Source organism: Sinohyriopsis cumingii, chromosome 1 (assembly GCF_028554795.1).
Source record: "Sinohyriopsis cumingii isolate HCF-2022 chromosome 1, ASM2855479v2, whole genome shotgun sequence".
NCBI classification, from domain to species: domain Eukaryota; kingdom Metazoa; phylum Mollusca; class Bivalvia; order Unionida; family Unionidae; genus Sinohyriopsis; species Sinohyriopsis cumingii.
The window spans coordinates 146,772,848-146,796,420 of NC_142961.1; the positions used below are offsets into that span (position 1 = coordinate 146,772,848).

Below are 23,573 nucleotides of genomic sequence, written 5' to 3' on the forward strand. Positions count from 1 at the left end.
CTGCACATTATAGGACCGGGCCTGAACATCCCTTTTTCATGATGGTTACATTCCCTATTGACCGAAATATTTACATTTTTCTGAACCCATTTGTATTATGAGATATATGTAAACTTGATGTTAGTTGACCTTTTTTATGGAAATCAGGCAGAGTTAGGTCATTCTACAATCAGGTCACGATAGTGTTCTGTCTATAAATAGGTCGTGAAAATGTAAACAGACGATTTTTCTGTAGCTGAATATAAAGGTAATTGTTTATAGTTTGTATATATCTCTCAAAAAAAAAACAACAGAAAATTGTCTGCAAAGTAAATTTTGTTATTTATTAATTATTTATGCTAATATTTTACAACATTTATAAAAACCAAACGAAATTAATTGACGATTGCGAGAGTTCTTTACGCGACCTGTTGGTATTAGTATGGTGAATTCCATATTGATATTATGCATTAACTTAAAATGAATACTTCTATGAAATCTTTAAATTGGAGAAGCTCACTTGCGAAACGTGAAGTTACCTACGGATGCCGTTATAATTATTCCTAACTATCCCAGAGGTAAACGTAATAAGGAATCTGATTGGATGAGATTCTTTCAACTGCATCCAATCAGTTGGCGGAGAAAGAGATACCGTTTCGGCTAGGTACATACGTCAATAGTGGATGTGGAACAAAGTGAATCGACGGCCTTTGTTAGCGAAATTAATCTAGGTATTAAACCAGTCTATTAGAACCCAGTGTCTGATTTAAGGGGAGTGCAAACATGAATTCTTGGAAAAAAAAGTAAAAAGGGAATATAAAACACAAAACAAATATGATAAAACAATAATAGAGCAACCTCGATCAAATCATATCCAAAAACAAAAAGCCTCTTATAAATTTTCATACAACAACACAAGCTATAGGGAGGACAAAGGGAATACATAGTTACGTACTAGAATATTAAAATTGTTATATTTAGAAAACATTAGAGGGCATATCAAGAGGGGGCTAAGGGGTGCCTTCATAATGTTATCTTTGCCTGGCTTTGCATTTGACTTAGTCCAAACAATAAAGCGAAGGAAAAAGTATAATTTCATATTCTAAGGGATCAAATTGTAACTCAATAAAGGAATATGATTTTGTTTAACGTCGTTGATATTATTACTCGATCAATCCTAATCTATCATTTAAGTTGCAAGCTCCGCTTCCGTATGGTGCTATTGCAGTATGGTCATGACTATAAACAAGTCGCTCTTGCATGACATATTTTGTATAATTACTCTTTCTCTGTTTGGCTTCATTCGGTTTTACAGTACTGTTTATACTCGCTTACAAGGTAACACCAACTGCAAACTGCACAGACCCAGCAGATCTGCCGTCGCATAATGCGTTGGTAGATATGGACCGATGCAGTTTGTTTGAAGTAATCAGTGCAACAAACGAGATAGATCCTGATCTGCATGTGCATTATGCTACTGCAGATCTGGATCTTTGTTATTTGCAGTTTGATTCGACTTATAAGCGAGTACATGCAGTATCTTATAGAAAGTCTGTCTAGTGCGTATAATTGACCTGTTCCGTGAATAACACGGTATCTGCTTTTCTAATGTAGTCAGATTGCAATCGATACATCTTTTCTGAGCGTGAGAATAATTCCAAATTATATTTACATCAAAGACACAATGCCACTGTAAAGAAAAAACGCATGTCTAGCAAAGCCCATTCTTAATAATGCGGTGTTAAACGTGCTGATCAGGCGGATTTATAAGTACGCTTGTACAAACGCTATGGTTTTGTTTTGTTTTAATGTTTTAACAGCACATCAATGTAAACAGGTTATTTACTGCCAAGGCAATTGGAAGAAAGTGTCTTACCAAAGTCAAGCCACGGCAGCCAATCTAGACTGATTCAACGGCAGGGTTTGAACCTGCATACTTTCGATCGCGAGTCCTGCACCCTAACCACTGAGCATATAACCGCTATGAATTTTAGTTCGAATTGCAAATCGGACTCGTACTTGAAAGTGAAAGCTATTTTATTTTTCAGGAGCGAGCAGGGACAAAACTAAAATACAGGTCCAATATTTCGTTGGCCTCACTAAACACATCTAAAAACCGCTAGCATCACTAAAAAAGTTTTGAATCCACTAGCGTCGTTAAACATGCCTTGAAATCAGTATGGTCACTAAACGCGTCTTACATACACCAGCGTTACTAAACACGTCTTAAATCCACCAGCTTCACTAAACACGTCTTGAACCCAATAGCGTCATTAAACATATATTAAATCCACTAGCGTGACTAAACACGTCTTGAATCCAATAGCGTCAATATACGTCATAAATCCACTAGCTTCTAATTGTTTACTTCTAAACTTTTAAATGGAAAATGCAGAATGAAGCCACTTTACTGTTGCATTAACAAAGTTTTTTCTTTCTTTCTCAAATGAAAGCAAGCGAGACTTTCAACATGTTATAATTCTTGTTTATGCTTTTTTATTTACAAGTTCTGTATGGAAACAGTGCCAAACAATCACATGTGCACTTTCTGTTTACATTTACATCTTTTTCAGGTCGACTTATCTCAGTCCCATTCACCCAAAATAAAATTATTTAAGTGGTATGCAGACTTTTGCCTTATCGCAATTTTCCTCTAATATGATGACATTTGCCCTTCTCTCACAAAACTCGGTTTTCATTCATCTGTCATTCAGAACACTTCGTAACCTTGTTTCGTGCCAGGGGCTCTCTTTATATCTTAGACCTATCTATTTATATATTAAAAACCAGTTGGATATTCTAGGGATGTTATTTACTCACTTCATTTTCACGTGCAATATTACCGCTAAGTGAGCTACACCATCATTTATGAATTGAATATTACAACTACAGTTCAGATATAGCGTGATCCTGCCAGGGGTGATTACAATTATACTTTGGCATGAAACGGTATGCAAATAGTTCTTTAATACTCGAACGCAGACTGTTATATCATTCAGTTTAATTTCTCAATGAGATCGACAAGGTAGAAGCAGCAAGTCTGTACGCCTATTTAGAACAGTGCGGGCTTATTCAAATACTTTACAAATACATAGTAAGAAGCACCATTCGCTACACGAAAGAAAGCATTGATTTATTGCGTTTCGTGAATTATATCTCTCAAAATTTAAAAGAAAAAGGGAGAAGAGACAGTCTCAAAAAAATAAATTTTGTCTCATAAAATGCTGAAATGAAGGGCTCCACTCCTTTTTTATTGTTAAATATATATATGACTAAATTTATAAGAAAAAAATTAAACTACGCTATGTTCTAGTCTCTCCTCCCATACTAAGACGTCAATGAAAAATTGAGCGTGAATGAGGATAGCAAACAACATAGTTTATCAAAAAGTCATATGCAGCGTTTTCAAGTGCAAGTGGAATTTGTTGAAATTCAAATAGGACTTTTAGCGTTTGAGATTTTTATATATATGGCGTTTAGAGATGTTAACGGGACAGCACGCAATAAACGTCCAGGAACAGTACACAATAAGTGTGAGAGTATTTTGCATTTGTTTACATGAATGAAGTGATAGGCACGGTATACAATGTCCTTTACCGGGTCAGTTCAGTAGAATAATAATAATATTGACACACAAACCACACCAAATTTTTTTGAAATTAATTTTTTTAAAAGTAAGCATTAAACTCTAGCAGTGTTCCTAAACACTAAGGGGTCGTCCATTAATTATGTCAACAAAATGGGGGGGGGGGAGGAGGTTTGAAGAAGTTTGACAATTGTTGACATGGGATATCGGGGAGTTCAAGATAAATTGACGTCAACAATGTTATTTTTTTACAAAAAATCAGCCACTATGCCCATTATAACAATTGAGTAACAGTTGGTTTCCCTATGGGAAGATGATAGAAGCTAGAATATAAACTCTCGATTTTTTCATGAATTCAAAGTGTTATAGTCAGTTTGAAATCTGTTAAACAAGTAAAAAAAATGTATTAAAATTTATTTGTAGACCTTTTAATTTCCACAATTCTATTTTTAGCATATTTTTTGCATAAAAGCCAGCCGTATAAAATATTGTTAGTTTGTGGATGGGGGTAAAATTTTATTGGGGGGGGGTCACTGAAAGTTTGACAGTTGTTGACAGGGGGGGGGGGCGGGGGGGGGTAAAAAATTGCCAAAAAATTGTTGACATAATTAATGGACGTCCCCTAACCGCTTTATATTTGTTAATTTTCACGTTATTTTCGTTCCTCCCTTTTCAGACTAAAAGCGATGGTAGATCGGTCGACGTTTGTCCTGGTCGGCCTGCTGGCACTGGCTTCCAGGGCCCTAGCACGTAAGTATACATACTTGTCATGGTTTCGTTATTTTCGCGGCTATTTAAGGTTTTGGTTTTGCATTTTCAAAGTAGTTGCTTTCAAATATTTGTTAGGAATAAGAGTAACAATAGATTGATTCCATCGATAAAATCTATGATTAAGTTAAACTAGTGGAATATTTCTAACATAAATCATTACCGTGAATTCTCGAGTGAATTCATGGCGGCATCCTCGCGAGACTGCCTGAAGACTACTGCCATATTCCCATATAAATCGTTATCATGAACTCACAAGGAAATTCATGTAGGTATCCTCGCGTGACAGCTTGAAAATATATACAGAAAAAAAGCAAGCAGTTGAAATTTTTAAAATATATTTCGAGTATTCACAATTCGAAATATTCAACAATGATTGAGGTAACAACATGCATCTAATTAGCGGTGCAGCAATTAATAGAAAGGTAAAAGATAAAATCTTGTAATACATTTATTTTTATGATTCTGTATTGCAATACAAATAATGCACAAACTGGAAATCAAGACAAACCGTACCGATAAAGTGAAGTAGACTTTTTAAAAGTAATAGAAGTGCGTCTTGAATAACATACCAACGAAATAAAGAAGGTCTTAAGGTCTGTGTTTGTTATTGTTCTTGTTGTTGTTTTGGGTTGAACGCCATTTTTCATCAGATGACAAGCTATACATGACGGCCAGTATAACTAGTGGAGAAAGAACACGGGAAAACCCCAGTAAGAACCACCGACCCAAGGGAAGCTACTGACAGGCTTTTCAGACATACCAATATTGGCCGCACCGGAGAGTCGAACCCACGCGGAGAGAGGTGAGATGACAGTGATCGGTAAAGGCGAGTGTTTAGACCCTTCGGCCACCCGAGGACACCCATGACCTTAGACCACTTGGCCACCTGGTTCCTAAGACCACTCGGCCACTCGGGTCTTACCATTGACCTTAGACCACTCGGCCAGCCGGGTCCTAAGACCACTCGGCCACTCGGGTCTTAGCCCTCGAGGACACCCATGACCTTAGCCCACTTGGCCACCCGGGTCCTAAGACCACTCGTCCACTCGGGTCTTACCTATGACCTTAGACCACTTGTCCACCCGGGGCCCCATCTTAATGACTAAAAATGTATGCTAATGCATTAACAACAAAGATTTTATTCAATTTCATTTCTTAATACCGTATATCAAAAATAGCATCCAACCACTTTGAAGGAGAAGTAGCGATAGAGCAAAATTCATCTAATTTCTCCAGGGTAAAATATTTTAAGCACACTACTTAAAAAATATCAGTCCTTAGAAGAAAAAATACAAAATAAATACAAATATCCATGACAAGGATTACTCAGCAAAATTTACATTGCGTTGAAATAAAACCTGGAAAGTTTGACCACTCTAGACAAAGATCTTAGGATAAATAAATATTTTTTTCAGTTACAAGTCTAGACTCCTGAGCTCCTCGTGCATTCAATTACGTAAACATCAAGCGAAGGAGATTTATTATCTTTTAACGGATTCAAAGCAGAGATACGAGCCAAGGATTGCTCTGTCCATTGTTAGTTTGAAACCCCCTACCAGGACATAGTAACCCTAATGATACTTGCCAACTGTAAAGAACTGAATGTGGCAGATACTATCAAGAAATGATGTCTTATCAGATAAGTGTACACGAAACAACTTCTGTCAATCAAGCGTCGAATTGCAGCCGAACATGTTATCATGTTGTTTCATGGAACTCTTTGATTTCAATTTCGAGACCATGATCACAGGAAAGAAGCTCAGATGGAACAGTAATATCTGCTGGACAAAGGTGAGGACATGTTTTCCTCACAGATATTTCTTCTATCGTGTTGACATGTGAAATTCGACACGTTCTGTGTAATGCGTAAACTGCTGGAACCATTTTGTCAGGTTCACTGTCACGCGAACGGGCAATATATGTCAGATACTGTACATCAGTGGTATGCGCTCTCATAATAAAATACAGAATCTATTTGCGTTAAAAATTTTACTTCACTCATTAATGTAACTTCCCCACCTGTGGAACTATAAATTTGAATAATTAATATTTTGTTTCCTATACATCGTAATATTCCAGATTCTAGAGACGCGGTATGAGTTCAATATAATTGTAATATTCCAAATTATAGAGACGTGGTATAAATTCAATATAATTGTAATATTCCAAACTCTAGATACGTTGTATGAGTACAATATAATCGTAATATTGCAAATTCTAGAGTCGTTGTATGAATTCAATATAATCGTATTATTCCAAATTCTAGAGTCGTTGTATGAATTCAATATAATCGTATTATTCCAAATTCTAGAGTCGTTGTATGAATTCAATATAATTGTAATATTCCAAACTCTAGATACGTTGTATGAGTACAATATAATCGTAATATTGCAAATTCTAGAGACGTGGTATGAATTCAATATTATCGTATTATTCCAATTTCTAGAGACTTGGTATGAATTCAATATATTCGTAATATTGCAAATTCTAGAAACGTGGTATGAATTCAATATTATTGTATTATTCCAAATTCTAGAAACGTGGTATGAATTCAGTATAATCTTTTACTTTCATTTAAGATAGTACCTACATTGTGCAACGAGTGCGTCTGATACTCAAAATTTGGTTGTGGCGTTAATTTAGTTGGCAGAGCTTCTGACTCGTAATATAACGGTCGCAGGTTAGATATCCACCAAGGCAAGCCGGGTCGGCTGCATTGGTACCTCTTTGGAATAGGCACTTGGCTCCTGTTTCCTCGGCATGATAGCCAGTACTGTGTTAAGTACCGTTACCAACCATTACTTGGGTGGTTTGAACGGCACTATCAACACATTACTGGCTGTATACTGGCAAACAGATATTCAAAAATTTAGCATCTCAACCATTTGTACAATTAATAGATTTTTTATCTAAATAATAATGTAAGAACTTAAATGACGATTGTCACTAAATTGTTAAAAACAGAAGGCATTTGCTGGGCAATGACCAGTTCTTGTCTGAAATGGAAAGGTCATACATTGACCACATAGCTTTAAGAAAATGTGTTTCTCTGTTTGCAGCTTGAAGAGAAAATAAAATGGGTTTTAAAGCCAGAACAGTGATGCATTCAAAACTAAATATCTACAGCAAACCAAGATTGTTTTCGTTTTAATAACTGTATACTACTCTTATAGTCCCAATACACACATCTACATAGCCTCGTTCCCAGACAATCAAGCACAGTCAAGATTCGATGTCTGTTATTCGTATCTATGTACCATCTCCAGTTACATACAAAGGGTGTGGAAGTGGATGCGTGACATGGCGCACATATGCATGGACGGACAGACTCACATAATCACCACAGCCTGTTCTTTACAAAATATGAAGACATTCATAACTCGTAATTTTTTGTATTCAATTATATATGTATTTATCCCCTATAGCTTAGAGCAAAAATAATCTTTTCGCGTTTCAAACTAATCATATCCCGTCATCGCATGTTTAATGCATAGAGAAGGAGTGGTGTTTTCTAGCGGGTGAAGATAGCAGCTGTATGATTCTATCTATGATTTATTAGACTGGAAGTCAACCTTTTGGAACTCTCACAAATACTAACGAACTGTCGATAGCTCTGCATGAATTGCCGTCAATACCTTCTAAGATATTCCGAATGAGGGTGGTCAAACTAACTTTTCAAAATGAGACTTGTACAAGTGTCAATTTTCTCCCACCCTGCAGTTTGCTCGTTTTGTGGTCCGCTGAGATTGTTTGAACAGTATTTTTCTGTAACCTTAGATCTAGTGTTTGGACAAAGATCAATCGCTAATTCATATTAAGAGTTTTAAAGGTCGGATGTACCTTACTTCATAGTGGTTGTTTGCATTTGTTTTACAAAGATACAGATCTATTCATTGACGACTAGTGATCGTTGTGATAATGCAAGCACAAAGTTCTTTGTCAAATCGTCCCTAAGGTTGTGCTTTTATTGATTTATCGAAATAAGTCGTGTATTTTAGAGTTTAGAGTAAACTCCGCACTCAGATTGGCAATATTAAAATCTGACATAAATAAAAACTAATACGATATTCATGATAATTATTCAGTGTACCTGAGGATGCAACTCGTCGTCTTAAGAGTCTAAATAACTAATATATATATATATATATATATATATATATATATATATATATATATATATATATATATATATATATATATATATATATATATATATATATATATATATATATATATATAGAGAGAGAGAGAGAGAGAGAGAGAGAGAGAGAGAGAGAGAGAGAGAGAGTGAGCGAGACAGACAGACAGACAGACAGAGACATAGAGAGAGCGAGAGAGACAGAGACAGAGAGAATTAAACAGTAGCTAAAACAAGTTTGTATATTTGTTAAATTTCAAGCTTCTATGGAGCAGCCTGCTTACACTTTTACACTTGCGTTATGTTAAAGTTGAAATGATAGACTCGTAGGTGGTATTTGTAAATTATCCGTTTTAAACATTTATTTCACATTCTCAGACGCTAATGTCAACATGAACGTCAGTCTAATTTTCCCTTTAAGTACAAAATTCTTTATAAACTTCACTCAGACGATTTCATGTTGGTACAAATTGGGACAATTACATGATTTCATATTGAGACAATTACATGATTTCATATTGAGACAATTACATGATTTCATATTGGTACAAATTGAGACAATTATTTGTTTTCATATTGGTACAAATTGGGACAATTATATGATTTCATACTGATACAAACTGGGACAATTACATGATTTCATATTGAGACAATTACATGATTTCATATTGGTACAAATTGAGACAATTACTTATTTTCATATTCGTACAAATTGGGACAGTTATATGATTTCATACTGGTACAAATTGGGACAATTACATGATTTAATATTGGTACAAATTAGGACAAGTTCATTATTTCATGTTTGTACAAATTAAGACATGTACATGATTTCATATCGGTACAAATTGGTACAAGTACATAATTTCAATTTGGTACAAATTAGGACAATTATATTATTTCATATCGGTACAAGTTGGGACAAGTACATGATTTCATATTAGCACAAATTTGGACGATAAGTACGATTTCAGCTGGAAAATCTGTGTTATTGATATGTTTTGCCTTTTCATGCCTAGGTTGGAAATGTGTTCGTCATCAAATAATGACTGCAAAGAATGTGACGTGATTTTCGTTGAAATTATTTTACTTTACTTCTTTCTCTTATCTTATGGACAAGTGAATGCGGTTACTTGGGGGTACTAAGTGATTAATAATACTGAGGTATGAAAGACGCTTTGATTGTACTCTGTTGGTACTGGCTGGGATTTAAAGTAGCGATGTTATCTGACTCTGATTGGAGATAATTTGGTTTCAGATTAACTTGTCCAGTCCTGTGGAAGATACAAATCCAATTAAAACAACACAAAGGTCTAACTCGAATAGCAAAGGTTAGGATCGTGTATCGCTCATTTGTATTGCGTAACATCTCACTGATAACATCTTGCGACATAATCTTTGTGGATTTCGTGGTTGTTGTCACATGTAACTTCTATATCAAATTTGGTCTGGAAGGTCTTTAATTAGTTGACATTCCTTCACTTCGTAACGGTGGATATTGTTTCAACTAATGTAACTTTAGTAGGCAATTAATCGTTATCTTTTTTATTTGATCCGAATATTATCTATAGGTCTCATTTAAAGTACGTTTTAGAACGGCACAGGCCATTTATACAACTAGGTGACCCTTTAGGTCCATCTAGAAATTGCCTAATTTTGTTTTCTTTGAGAGTGCTTTTTTTTTTCTAAGGTAAATTTATTCAGATAACCTATTATCAAGATGATAAAGATAATTTTGGAATAGATAAGGATACGATGTCGATATATATATTTTTAAATGCGTAATCCTGGATCGGTTAAGAGAACAGTGTATTTTGAAAGTGAAATTGACATGTTCTTTCTTATATATATATATATATATATATATATATATATATATATATATATATATATATATATATATATATATATATATATATATATATATATATATATATATATATATATATATATATATATATATATATAATCAGTACTGTTCGTTATTATATGTTTGTCTAGAATCTGCTATGATCTATCTATCAGTTAGTGGAGATCGTTACTTACTTTTTCTTTTTACGTTGTATTTATTTTCCACTTTTGGGTCGTACTAACTTTTCAGAGTAAAAGTATTACCACTACAAAATGCATACTATGGTCATTTTCTTCTTTCTTTCTTTGTACCTTTTCTGAAATCAAACATTTCATTTCATGCAATTTGCCGTTACCATCTGTACGTGCACTAACGTTATATGTGAAGAAAAAATTATCGGTGTTTACCAGGTAGAAGTTCTTCTGTGTTTATTATTATTATTATTATTATTATTATTATTATTATTATTATTATTATTATTATTATTAAGGTTAGAAAAAGAAATGGCCGAAGCATATGCAATTGTTATTTTGTAAACTACGAAACATATTTTTTTAAAAGCTGGATGTTGGTCATTTTGTGATAATGTTGTTTGTTTTTTCAGAACACGGTACTGGTCGACCACTTTGCCCCATGGGAGAGGGTATCGACTTAGATCTGTCCGGTATGCATTGAATGTGATATATTGAATTAGATAACCTGAAACCCTGAAACGTTGTAGACCCCTTGTGCTTATATAAAATATGGCCTCAGAGACACACACACACACACACACACATATATATATATATATATATATATATATATATATATATATATATATATATATATATATATATATATATATATATATATATATATATATATATATATATATATATATATATATATGTATGTATATATGTATATATATATATATATATATATATATATATATATATATATATATATATATATATATATATATATATATATATATATATATATATAGTGTGTGTATGTGTGTGTGTGTGTGTGTGCGTGTGTGTGTGTAGAGAGAGAGAGGGAGACGTAAGAGGGAGAGAGGCGGAGGAAGAACATTTTAATGCGAGTACGAACCCCGGCCGCGTCATACCAAAGACTTAGAAAAATGGTACTCCTATTGGGATTGGTCGGCCTGGCGTCAGGGTAATATGACTGGGTGGGTCAAAATGCTACATGTCTGCGGCATGATACCCCAGTACTAGACATTTTAATAAACTTATACACTATTTACATCTGAATTTTTTTAAGCTACCTTAAAAATGCAAATAACACACACAGACACAGACACACACACACACGATTGTTTCTAACTGTTGCATCTATTAAAGGCGAGAATATGAATCTTTCTTGAAAATTACTTTTATATTTATGAACGTTTTAACATTAGTACCGTTTATTTTTTGTAATTTTATTTATTTTATAATACTTAATGTTAATGTGTAAATATATGTTACCACGTGACGTTAAATCAATGTTTATATCTAATGTCACAGATTAATGGACGTACCGTCATAGATACTGTAAATTTATGTTTGACAGGAGGTGAAGATTTTTTGTACAAACTTGGATTTACAGAGGAAAGCGAAATCAAAGGTGTTGTAAAGCAATCCGCCAAGCGAGGTCTTGAAAAAATTTATGATATATCTAAGAATGCTGATCTCAGAATAGCAAACATAAGGTAAGAAAAGTATGCAGGGTTGCAAAGAATTTAAATGATTATTGTATATACTCGTGTCCAACTGTAAATTGCATAGTCGCATATCTGCGGCGCATAATACGTCGGCAGATCTTGTTCTATGTAATTGTTTAGGCTTATTTAGTATAAACAGCATAGGCCCTGATCTGCCGGCGCATTATGCGATGGTAGATCATAGTCTTTGCTTTTGCAGTTAATCCAAACGGAAGTAAATGCTGGAATATTTTATCTCGGAGCTCATATTGGTTTGAAAATTCAATAGTACACCGACTTCGTTTGGGTGTTATTCTTACACTGCATGGGCCTGTTTTAGAAGGATAGACATAAAATGACTAGGTTGTCACTCAGGTTCCATAGTGGTTTAATAAGGTAAGTGGGCAAAAAGAACACAAACATACGACATTTGTGGCAGGTACAATTAACAAATCCAGAACATTTCATACATGGTATGGCAATAAAAAAATGTAATAATAAGGTTTTAGATAATAAAGCAGTCTAATGGCCACGCTTGATCAGACAGTATATAATAAAGCAGTATAATGGCCACGCTTGATCAGACAGTATACGAGTTAGGAAGCTCGCGTGTATTTCTCTCTTTTCCGACACCTTAATGGAACTGTTTTACGATATCTCATTCATGGAATTTGTCTATCATACATCCATATCAAATTACACGTTTTCTTTAATGGCGATTCCTTTACGAAAGAGTCTGTTCGCTGTCTAATACAGCGAATATGAATTTGGTCATATAGGCGCATTTACTCATCACAAATTAAATATTGATTGTTGTTCAAAATTGAATACTAATATAGTTTAACTGAAGTCTATTAAGACTTGATTAATGAATGATCGGTACAATATTTACCATCAGGAAACTTTCAGACGAAAAGTATTTATCAGTATGGACTTTTACAATGGTAGTCAGATACTAAACTGGGTAATGGGTTGTATGATTTTCTTTTCACAATGCGCAGTTTTAATTCTGACATCACAGTGCGACATTCAATCTGGATTCAGGATCATATTTATGTCGACTTCGTCCCTAAATGTTTACGTACTTTAACATTGATTTAAATAATGTGTAAATATTGACCTTCAAAAGGAATACGGATGAGCGAGAATCCAAATCAAACGAATAATAACATTGAAAGTATATGTAATCTGATTCGAAAAATTGATATCCGTTAATGAAATAGGCGATAATGAAATCATACATTGCATGTATAAAGTGTACAACAGGTATTTTATGGTATTTGATTTTTTTCTGCGACGCCTATTGCAAACTTAGTATTAACAGTCGCAATCTTCCCTATCCGTCTTTTGCCAGCATACTCAATTTTGATGAAGATTTTGTAAATTTTCAAAGTTTCTTCTTGTTTTGAGCAGCGGATTTTGAACAGATCTTTATCTATATAACTAGAGCTGGCTTTCAATATATTGATTTACAACATTTATTGGCCTTTTATGTATGACCTTGTATGTATGCCCTTGTATCTATATGACCTTGTATGCATTTGACCTTGTATTTATGTGAGCTTGTATCTAAAGCTTGCTCGTTTTTCATTTTCAGGGACATTTTCCCAGATTACCAAATTCCAAGAGAATTTCTCTTTGAAGCAACATATCATTTCAAAGCAAAGACGAGAAATACAATCTGGAGACTTATCGACATTAAAGATAGTTTTGGAAAAACCCAGCTTGCCGTACAGCTTGATGGAAAAGGTGGAGAATTCACTGTGTTATATAACGCCTTCAGCTCAGAAGAACCACGGGTTCTTACATTTCCGGTCAAAGAGAGGTTACGAAGGGTGAGTTATGGTAGTGATTTTATTTTAAAAGCAATAAAAATTCTTTGTATCGAACAAAGAAAGAATTGTTTATGTATCTGGATCTGTATAGGACATATTTTTTTTGTTCATTAGATAGTTTTATTTCTATTATGCTGAAGTATGTATGAATATTTCTTACTCTCGCGGTGTCATTTGAAGCACAGACCGCTTTCTAAACTCATAACTGCAATGTTCATGAACAAAAGCAGGTTACGTTTATCCAGCATTTAACAAATTCACTCTTTTTTATTCGGGAAAGAACCATAATATATATTACTACCGGGTATAAATGGTGTTGAACACGTATGTTAATACTCGTTTTTTCTTTGAAATTGCTTTTCTTTTTGCAGCAACTTTTCAACACGAAACATTGGCACAAGATGTACCTTCGTTTCTTCCGTAACGGAGAAGTAGACCTTGAAGTGGATTGTAAAGTAGTAGGTTCCCAAAGAGCCGAGGCCAGAAATCTGTATCTTGATGGGAACAGTCAGATTGAAGTTGGAAAGGATTTGGATGGTAACACAGTCCAGGTGAGTACATTTAGACAATCAGGGCATCCTCGACATTTTCCGTCAAGTGGAGAAAGAAACTTGGATGTAATTCGTCGGCACTGAGAACTGTATTCTGAACTTCTTTAGTTCACATGGAATAATACTGACGACATTGGAAACAAGGTCACAATCGGAACGGTCTCGGCCTTCGCTGTTGTAACACATTAGACGCGAATCACGAAACGCTTCAAAGTTATTTCACGACCTGACGGAAATGGCCGAGCGCTGTTCCGATCGTCATGTAGAAGGATCTAGGCGATAAGACAGTTTAAGTGAGTAGTTTGGAAAGTGATTGTACGGTAAGTCCGTCTAGGTGAACAATTCGTGAAGGATTTGTACAGAGACATTAGACAATTTATTAATGGAATATATGAATGTATACATCACCTTTACATATTGCAACAACAACTAAATGCACATTCATTAACGTAAATATTGCTACAACACAAAGGGAATTGTTTGCTCTTTTGATTTGAATACATTCTTATTTTCGCCTATTTATTACTTCCAGGGGCGACAAGGTGGGGGGAGGGGAACCTAGGATATATCTCCGGGGCCCGGGCCGAACAATACTTTTTAATTTTATAAAAGAAAATTTTTGTTTGAACAAGAACTAGGAGAGGCCCGGGTGTTTCTTACCCCAGGGCCTGTGATCGCTCTCTACGATCCTGATTACATCTCACGTGACGTATGATTTATTTATGATTTCGTTATTCCATCCACGGCTTATATGTTGCATTTTGACCCTATATAGATTGGTATATTTGTAAGTAATGAATAACCGCACAATGAAACCTAGCAGTTGAAGACGCAAAAATGAATGACTACTGCATCATGTTGGTTGTAAAAATTAAAAAACAACAACACATCTCCGTTATATATTACAAGTAGGTTTATTTTTTGTAAAAATAAAAAAAAAACACATATCCGTTATATGTTACAAGTAGGTTTATTTTTTGCAAACATTTCCATGAGTATTTTTCTCCTTCAGTTCCAACTGCAGTGGATGGTAATCCAGTGTAATGCTAAACGTGAATCGGACTGTTCAGAACTTAAAGAGGTTAGTATGATAAGCTTTCTGTCCTAAATAGCACTTGCCAAAGATGTGTGTACGATACTTCAATCACATATAATTCACCGATTTGTGACATTAATAAATTATAACTCATGTCCATTTTTGCAAAACTGTGAAATATTTTTCCAACATCTATCAAACCTTTAATTTGGCATTCAATATTTGTCTTTTGTATGAGTTATAATAAATAACGTGCTAAAATGGGAGAAATTAGACAAATGAAATAAAACAACATAAAGGAGTAGGTATTTTGTTGTATTCAAAAATGCGATGTTCAATCGTCAGAATGATATTGATTTCAGATTAGTTTTGTTTGAGTGATTTCCCTTCTGTTTTACTCACCAAACGCAAGCATTCCGATACGACATGAGGATCATTTTACCGGGTTATGTTCATTTTATTACGTCGAAAGGAAACTTCGAGGCAATTAAAGTAAATGAAAGTATTGCATTTATGATTACTGATACAACTGTGAGAACTGGTGGCTTCTTTGAATATGCAAATGTGATAACAATCCAGGTTTAATTCGCAAAACAATGGAGTCTATGCGTGTCAGTAATTCATCACAGGCAGTTAAGTTCTGCGCTTCTAAACTGATGAATTTTGATATGGATTATATATAAAAATTCACTTGAGTGATTTACGTTAATCTTTTTTAGGTTCCACTTATAAAGTTATTGGAAGAAGAGCTGCACTCTTTTTAGTTTTTGCTGACGTATACCTTTTAAAGTTCGTTTAGCAGGAGATGTTTGATTTTGTTTCGTTTTTATAATTTTCGAAGACTGCAATTTCCGTCAAAGGTTTATAAAAACAGAACTGTTGATATTAATTCTATACGTTGAAAAGAAGTTATACAATTACAATATATTTGAAAGCAAAATACTTTGTTATATAATTTTATTCTTGCGAAATTTGACTCGATGCCTAAGAAGATGTTCATAAAAGTCAACTTTGTGGAATGAAAATTGTATGTTATTGATTAGTTTCGTTAAGTGACGAGTCAAATTAGTTTCGTTAAGTGACGAGTCAAATTAGTTTCGTTAAGTGACGAGTCAAATTAGTTTCGTCAAGTGACGAGTCAAGAGTTTAATAATGCTATGGAATGTATAATCTGACTGATAACAGTTTTCCAAGCATGGACAATTGACTCATTTGTTCTGAGGGTAATGGACAGCGTTCAATCAGCTTCTTCAACATGCTGCTAGAGGGCGTGCCATCAAGAAACATGAATACAGCTGCTTTTGCGACCATCGTTTAACGTCATGCGCCATTTTTCTTTATTATAGATGCCTACGAGTCCAATCCCTGATGTGAGGGAGGTAGGTTCTGCCCAGTAGCGCTTGCTGTGTCACTTACCAGCGATTTTTTTGTTTCTTTTATTCATTTCTGTTCTGGACTAACATTGTACCTGTAGTTCTTTTTTCGCACATTATTCAGTCTTTCTGCTCTTTTCAATCGAAAGTGGTTGGCATGGCATTAATTAACTTTACCTACATTTTCCTGGTTTATGCTACTTCTAAACTTATCGAGAACGCAAAGGCATTTGGATTCGATTCGAATATTGGCGCGAACATATATGATTGTATTTAAAACCATTTGATAAGAACAAGAAAGCGAAACTATCTAACGAGTCAATGCTTATGTCTAATTATGTCTAATTCACTTTTGCAATTATTTCCAGACCTAAAATATTATTATCACTGCTGTAAATATAAGGTTTGCAGAAATGTATACAGCGGACAGAATCTTGCCCATGCAAGTTTCATCAGCTTTCTGTTTTTTATATTGAGAGTTAATTTAGAGTATGTCATTCCAACAGTAATATGTGGATAGCGACGTTAATCGTAACCGAGACTCGAAGCGTTTGAAGTCTGTTTCATGGAACGCACTTTAATAACAAATAGTCAAACAATCGACATTGAGTCTCATTTTTACCTGATCGTCAAATTGAAAATGTTGATGGCTGTGGGCCTGAAAAACATATCTCGTAATGTGCATTATTAGAAATAAATTAATTTACAAGAAATTAATTTTTTCAATGGTTGTAGGTTAAGATATTTCTACTCAACTGTATTCATGTAGATTTTAATTAAAACTTGCTTTTTTAACACCTTAACAAAGTCTTCCTTGCAGAATGAGAATGTGTTTATATTGAGAATTAGGAACATAATTTTATGTCATACTTACTTTTATTTTCTATAATTTGTTTTTGGAATGGAACACTTGAAATGCTGTATAAACATATATAAATAAATCTGCTTACAAGTGCATACGAATGTTAAGGGATGCAAATAAAGTAAAATTTTCTGGGTTTCTAAATTAAAAATAATTTTACTTTTTTTGCATCCTATAACATTCGTAAGCACCCTTAACATTCGTAAGCACTTGTTTCCTAACTCTAATTAGGATATCGAATATTTGAACCATTTAATTAGTCTACACTAAAATTTCGTTAATTGAGCTTCATTAGTTTCGCACTTGATACAATAACCAACCTGCAATGTTTTGTCTCTAAATATGGAAGCATGTTGTTAGCGTAGTTCACCACTTTCCTCTTATTTTCCTAAGACTGACTCATATTAAAGGAACTTGTACGCCTCCTTGTTCGTTTTACAACCGTACCATCATAACACTTACCTATTTACAATAACAGTTTAACATATAGCATCGCATTGTAAATCTCTTACTCCGCATAATGTAAAATAGTATTTCATCCAAATGCTTTTTCGTTCCACCCTTATTTTTAAAACTGATAATTCATGTATTGTGAATTTTAAAAAGATCGACACTGATTCCTGACAATTTGGGAAAAACCTTTGGACGTTCAAAATACAAGTTGTACGCTTAGTTTCTCATAGGGATCAGTCTTGCTTGATATTGAATTAGGCAGTAACATAACTACGTATAAGAGTGAATATGTCTCGTCTAGCACTACTATTTATTGGAATTTTAAACTGCACTAAATTCTATAAAAGTGTAATGTGGTAAGCGCTCGCCAGTTGCGTATTTAAAACGGTAAGCAGCGACCATCGGCGTTCATGGTATCAACATAAATGTGACACACTTTGACATGTCGCGTTTTTTATACTCCTAATATAAGTGTGACACACTATGTTTTGTCACATTTTATATAGCTATAACATAAGTGTGACATACTAGGAAATGCCACATTTCTCAAAGTTATAACATCAGTGTGACACACTAGGAAACACATTTCTTACAATTATAACATTTCTTATAATTATAACATCAGTGTGACAGACTATGAAATACCACATTGCTTATAGTTATAACATTAGTGTGACACACTATGAAATACCACATTTCTTATAGTTATTACGTGTAAGAAGTATAAGAAAGGAAATCACTTCGAATATCATTACCTTTTTAGTCAGAAGTAAAATATTAATTGTATACGTACTTCTCCATTATGAGTATAATTATACTGATCCATTCTGTGTGTACTTTGACTGAATCATTCAGTGTACTTTGACTGATCCGTTCTGTACACTTTGATCCATGATCTGTGTATTTTGACTGATCCATGATCTGTGTACTTTGATCTATTTTGTGTGTAATGTGACTAATCGATTATGTGTATACTTTGACTGATCCATTCTGTGTATTTTGACTGATTCATTCTGTGTGTATTTTCACTGATCCATTCTGTGTGTGATTTGACTGATCCATTCTGTGTACTTTGATTTATCCATTAGATATACCTTGACTGATCCTATCTGTGTACTTTTGCTGATCCAGTCTGTGTGTATTTGACTGATTCAGCGTGTACTTTGATCCATTCTGTGTGTAGTTGGATCCATTCTGTTTGTACTTTGATCATTTCTGCGTGAACCATTATGTATATACTTTTACTTATCCATTCTTTGTGTACTTGGACTGATCCATTCTGTGTGCTTTGACTGATTCATTCTGTGCCTTCTAGGACTCATCCATTCTGCGTGTACTTTGACTGATCCGTTGTATGTGTACTTTGACTGATCCGTTGTATGTGTACCTTGACTGATCCGTTGTATGTGTACTTTGACTGATCCATTACATCTGCACCTTGACTGATATGTTACATGTTTGCTTTGACTGATCTATTTTGTATGTAATTTGCTCCTTTGTTTGAGTACTTTTGACTGATCTATTTTACGTGTAACTTGACTGATCTATTTTGTGTGTGCTATAACAGATTCATTGTATGTCCTTTAATCTATACAATGTGTACTTTGACTTATCCATTCATCGTGTATTTTGATGTACAAGTATCCATTCTTTGTGTATCCTGATGTATCCGATGTGAGTATATTTTGATGTGTACATTCTACGTGTACTTTGATCCATTTTGTATGTGCTTTCATGTATCCATTTTAGGTGTACTTTGTGTAATCTGACTGGTCCATTATATGTGTACTCTGATCCATTCTTTTGTGTAGTTTGACACTTTATTCATTCTGTGCGTGCTTTGACTGATCCATTCTATGTGTACTTTGACTGATCCATTCTATGTGTACTTTGACTGGTCCATTCTATGTCCATTCTATGTGTACTTTGACTGATCCATTCTATGTGTACTTTGACTGATCCATTCGTTGTGTACTTTGACTGGTCCATTCTATGTGTACTTTGACTGGTCCATTCTATGTGTACTTTGACTGATCCATTCTATGTGTACTTTGACTGGTCCATTCGTTGTGTACTTTGACTGATCCATTCTATGTGTACTTTGACTGATCCATTCTATGTGTACTTTGACTGGTCCATTCGTTAAGTACTTTGATTAATGCGCATAGTTTAATATATTTTGTGTCCTTTGACTGATCCATTACACGTGTACATGAACTGGTGTGTTTTATATGTTCTTTTTGACCAATCTGTTACATGTGTCCTTTGACTGATCTATTATATGTGTACTTGGTTGGTCTATTTTATATGTCCTTTGACCGGTCCCTTACATGTGTACTTGGACTAACCCATTATATGTCATGTTTTGACTGATCCATTCTAGGACTCATGGTACTAATTCAGTTCCCATACTAAAACTATGCAAACACCATGATATTAAAAATTCATTAACTCAGAAAGTTTGAGTGCTCATGATCAAACCTTTATTTATCAGTATAAATGACACCTGGATGTCAGAATCTGTGTAGAGGAAAGGATATGAGCCGCGGCATTTCCTGGACTTGCATGTGTTTGAAATATGTGCTTTCAATTCCGCACCAAAGAGTCAGGTGCTAATTCTAGTAATGTCTCAAACTCAAAACTGTTAAAGGACTGAAATTCCATCAATAAAACAATGTCTCTAATTTTTCTAACTTACAAATAGATAAGCTCGCAAAAGATTCTTTTTCCTAAAACATGACTTACATTATTAACCAATCCTGGTCAGCCAAACCCATATATACTCTATTTTATCGTCACCCATTTCTAGGCTGGTTCCCATTTTTCTGTATCATTAGTATCGTGTTTTCTCTATGTAGAGCTCGAATGATCCTTTCAATGTGTGCCTCGACTCCATTCTATGCGTACTTTGTCATTTGGTCCGACCTGCAAATAATAGGAGTTTTATCAGCTGTAACTCATCACACTAGATGGAATGTGGCATTTTCTACGTCAGCATCTTATGCTGTCATTAATTTTACCTTTTGAATGAAATGTTTGGGAAATGTTAACTAAGATTTTTCATTACAGCAAAGAGAACCTGACCGCAGAGGAGATTTAACCAGTTGCCTGAGCTGTCCTCCGGGACCAAAAGGAGAAGAGGGACCCCAAGTATTATTATTATTATTATGATTAATATGACTATGATGATGATGATGATGATGATGATGATGATGATGATTATTATTAGTAGTAGTATTAACAAAAGAAGAATAAGAAGAACATCATCATATTTTAAATATTATATTTATTGGAAAACCTCTCTAATTGTTTGGTTCAAGTAGACACCTTAAACGCTACATGCACTGGTGTCGTAAAAGGATTAACATAAGACGATTAAATGTGCTTGCACATGCATTCTCAAAGTCAGGCCAATGCATCTATTGATTCCACGTCAAAGTTACTAACCATAGATAATGGCAATGCTTCTAAGAACCCCGTGATATGATGATATCGTCCAGATCGACCATACCCCGTGGTATGATTGTATCGTCCTAATGGACCATACCCCGTGGTATGATGGTATCGTCCTGCTGGACCATACCCCGTGGTATGATGGTATCGTCCTGTTGGACCATACATAATTAGATGTACATGTTTTGGTACTGATTGCATAAAAGACTGTTGTACACAATAATGTTATTATAACAAAAACCATGTCGAAAATCAATTAGCTAAAGGAGTACGTGTGTAATATTTTATGCATTTTTTTGATTGGTGGTTATTAATTTGCATAATTCATAATTCAGAGAGATATTCGAGTCATTTTGCTTAATACATTTTAGTACCTCTATAGAAATACCTCACAGGGTCCAGAACATTTTTCGAAAAAAATTGAAGGAAATTTGATTTTCATTTTCTTCACTTGCATTTTCAAACGCTAGAGCGTAATGAACCTGGACCACATTTTGAATGGCACACGTAAGCAGCATTGTACTAGAACTGCATTTGACATATGGCCAACACGCGTAAGCAACGTTTTACTAGCACTGCATTTGACATAAGGCCAACACGCGTAAGCAGCATTATACTAACACTGCATTTGACATATGGCCAACACGCGTAAGCAGCATTGTACTAACACTGCATTTGACATATGGCCAACACGCGTAAGCAGCATTATACTAACACTGCATTTGACATATGGCCAACACGCGTAAGCAGCATTGTACTAACACTGCATTTGACATATGGCCAACACGCGTAAGCAGCATTATACTAACACTGCATTTGACATATGGCCAACACGAGTAAGCAGCACTGTACTAACAGTGTATTTGACATGTGGCCAACACGCGTAAGCAACATTGTACTAGCAATGCATCTGACATATGGCCAACACGCGTAAGCAGCATTGTACTAACACCGCATTTGACATATGGCCACCACGCGTAAACATCATTGTACTAACACTGCATTTGACATATGGCCAACACGCGTAAGCAGCATTGAACTAGCACTGCATTTGACATATGGCCAACACGCTGAAATTAGGAATTTGTGACGTTGACAGAAATCTTAGTCTGCATTTTTATTTCAACAAGGGACCCCAAGGACCTGAAGGAATTCCAGGAATACCCGGAATTCCAGGTCCTAAAGGTGAAGCAGGAGCTGATGGAAAACCCGGACCGGCGGGAAAACCAGGAAAAGATGTAATATCTCTCTCTCTCTCTCTCTCTCTCTCTCTCTGCTTCGACATTTGGCTTACGAGTCAGATGTTTACCAACTGGGCTACCACAGCTACCTAGAAGTTATCTAGTAACGTATAAGTAGCAGATGGCGTTATTTAAATGAAAATACCTCATCATTAGAAGTAATAATAAGTGATCTGTAGACACATAAGATAACCTTGACATTCATACTCTGATATTTTGGTTGACAGGGCGCCCATGGACAGAATGGATCACCAGGACTTCCTGGAGCGCCTGCAGAAAGGGTAACATAATTTTGCGAACATTCTCACAAACTTCATCCAGGAATTTTTTTAGGGTCATAACGCATAGACAATGAGCAAGCAATACGTGATTGTACTGTGTCATCTATTTCAGATCGCAAAAAGTAGTACTACGACAATAATGTAATATATATTAAATATATAATGTAATAAAACATAAAACAACCTTTAATGTTATAATTCTAGTCGATGATGTTTTTTCTTCTTTATAGTCTTAAAAAATATTTGTCTTTTTATTACCAGAATACACATTTGCGAAAGTGTGAAAGCATTGCTTGTGCGATACGAAATAACATACTACAAATGAAGATTATCAAATAATTCAGTTCACATTATGTTTACATTTTTGTATGATTTTGCAGGGATTCCCTGGAGAACCTGGCCTGGATGGATTGAATGGAGCGAAAGGAGAGCCGGTTTGTATTATGTTCTGTTTGTATCTGCCTCTTTT

At 34.7% G+C, this 23,573-nt stretch overlaps 1 protein-coding gene across 15 annotated transcripts in view; it reads left to right on the plus strand.

Annotated features, from left to right (window-relative positions):
- LOC149808102 (uncharacterized) overlaps positions 1 to 23,573 on the plus strand; it is a 534,871-nt gene that overhangs the window by 436,961 nt on the left and 74,337 nt on the right. For 14 of the 15 annotated variants that reach the window (XM_089973484.1, XM_089973483.1, XM_089973481.1 and 11 more), the window contains 11 exons: positions 4,242 to 4,315; positions 10,931 to 10,990; positions 11,890 to 12,028; positions 13,617 to 13,854; positions 14,226 to 14,405; positions 15,418 to 15,486; positions 16,788 to 16,820; positions 21,199 to 21,279; positions 22,713 to 22,820; positions 23,051 to 23,104; positions 23,485 to 23,538. In XM_089973484.1, coding sequence (XP_089829610.1) covers positions 4,252 to 4,315; positions 10,931 to 10,990; positions 11,890 to 12,028; positions 13,617 to 13,854; positions 14,226 to 14,405; positions 15,418 to 15,486; positions 16,788 to 16,820; positions 21,199 to 21,279; positions 22,713 to 22,820; positions 23,051 to 23,104; positions 23,485 to 23,538 — 1,080 coding nt within the window. In that variant the 5' untranslated portion in view covers positions 4,242 to 4,251. The remainder of the gene's footprint in view (positions 1 to 4,241; positions 4,316 to 10,930; positions 10,991 to 11,889; positions 12,029 to 13,616; positions 13,855 to 14,225; positions 14,406 to 15,417; positions 15,487 to 16,787; positions 16,821 to 21,198; positions 21,280 to 22,712; positions 22,821 to 23,050; positions 23,105 to 23,484; positions 23,539 to 23,573) is intronic. The other variant, XM_089973478.1, reaches the window with a different exon arrangement.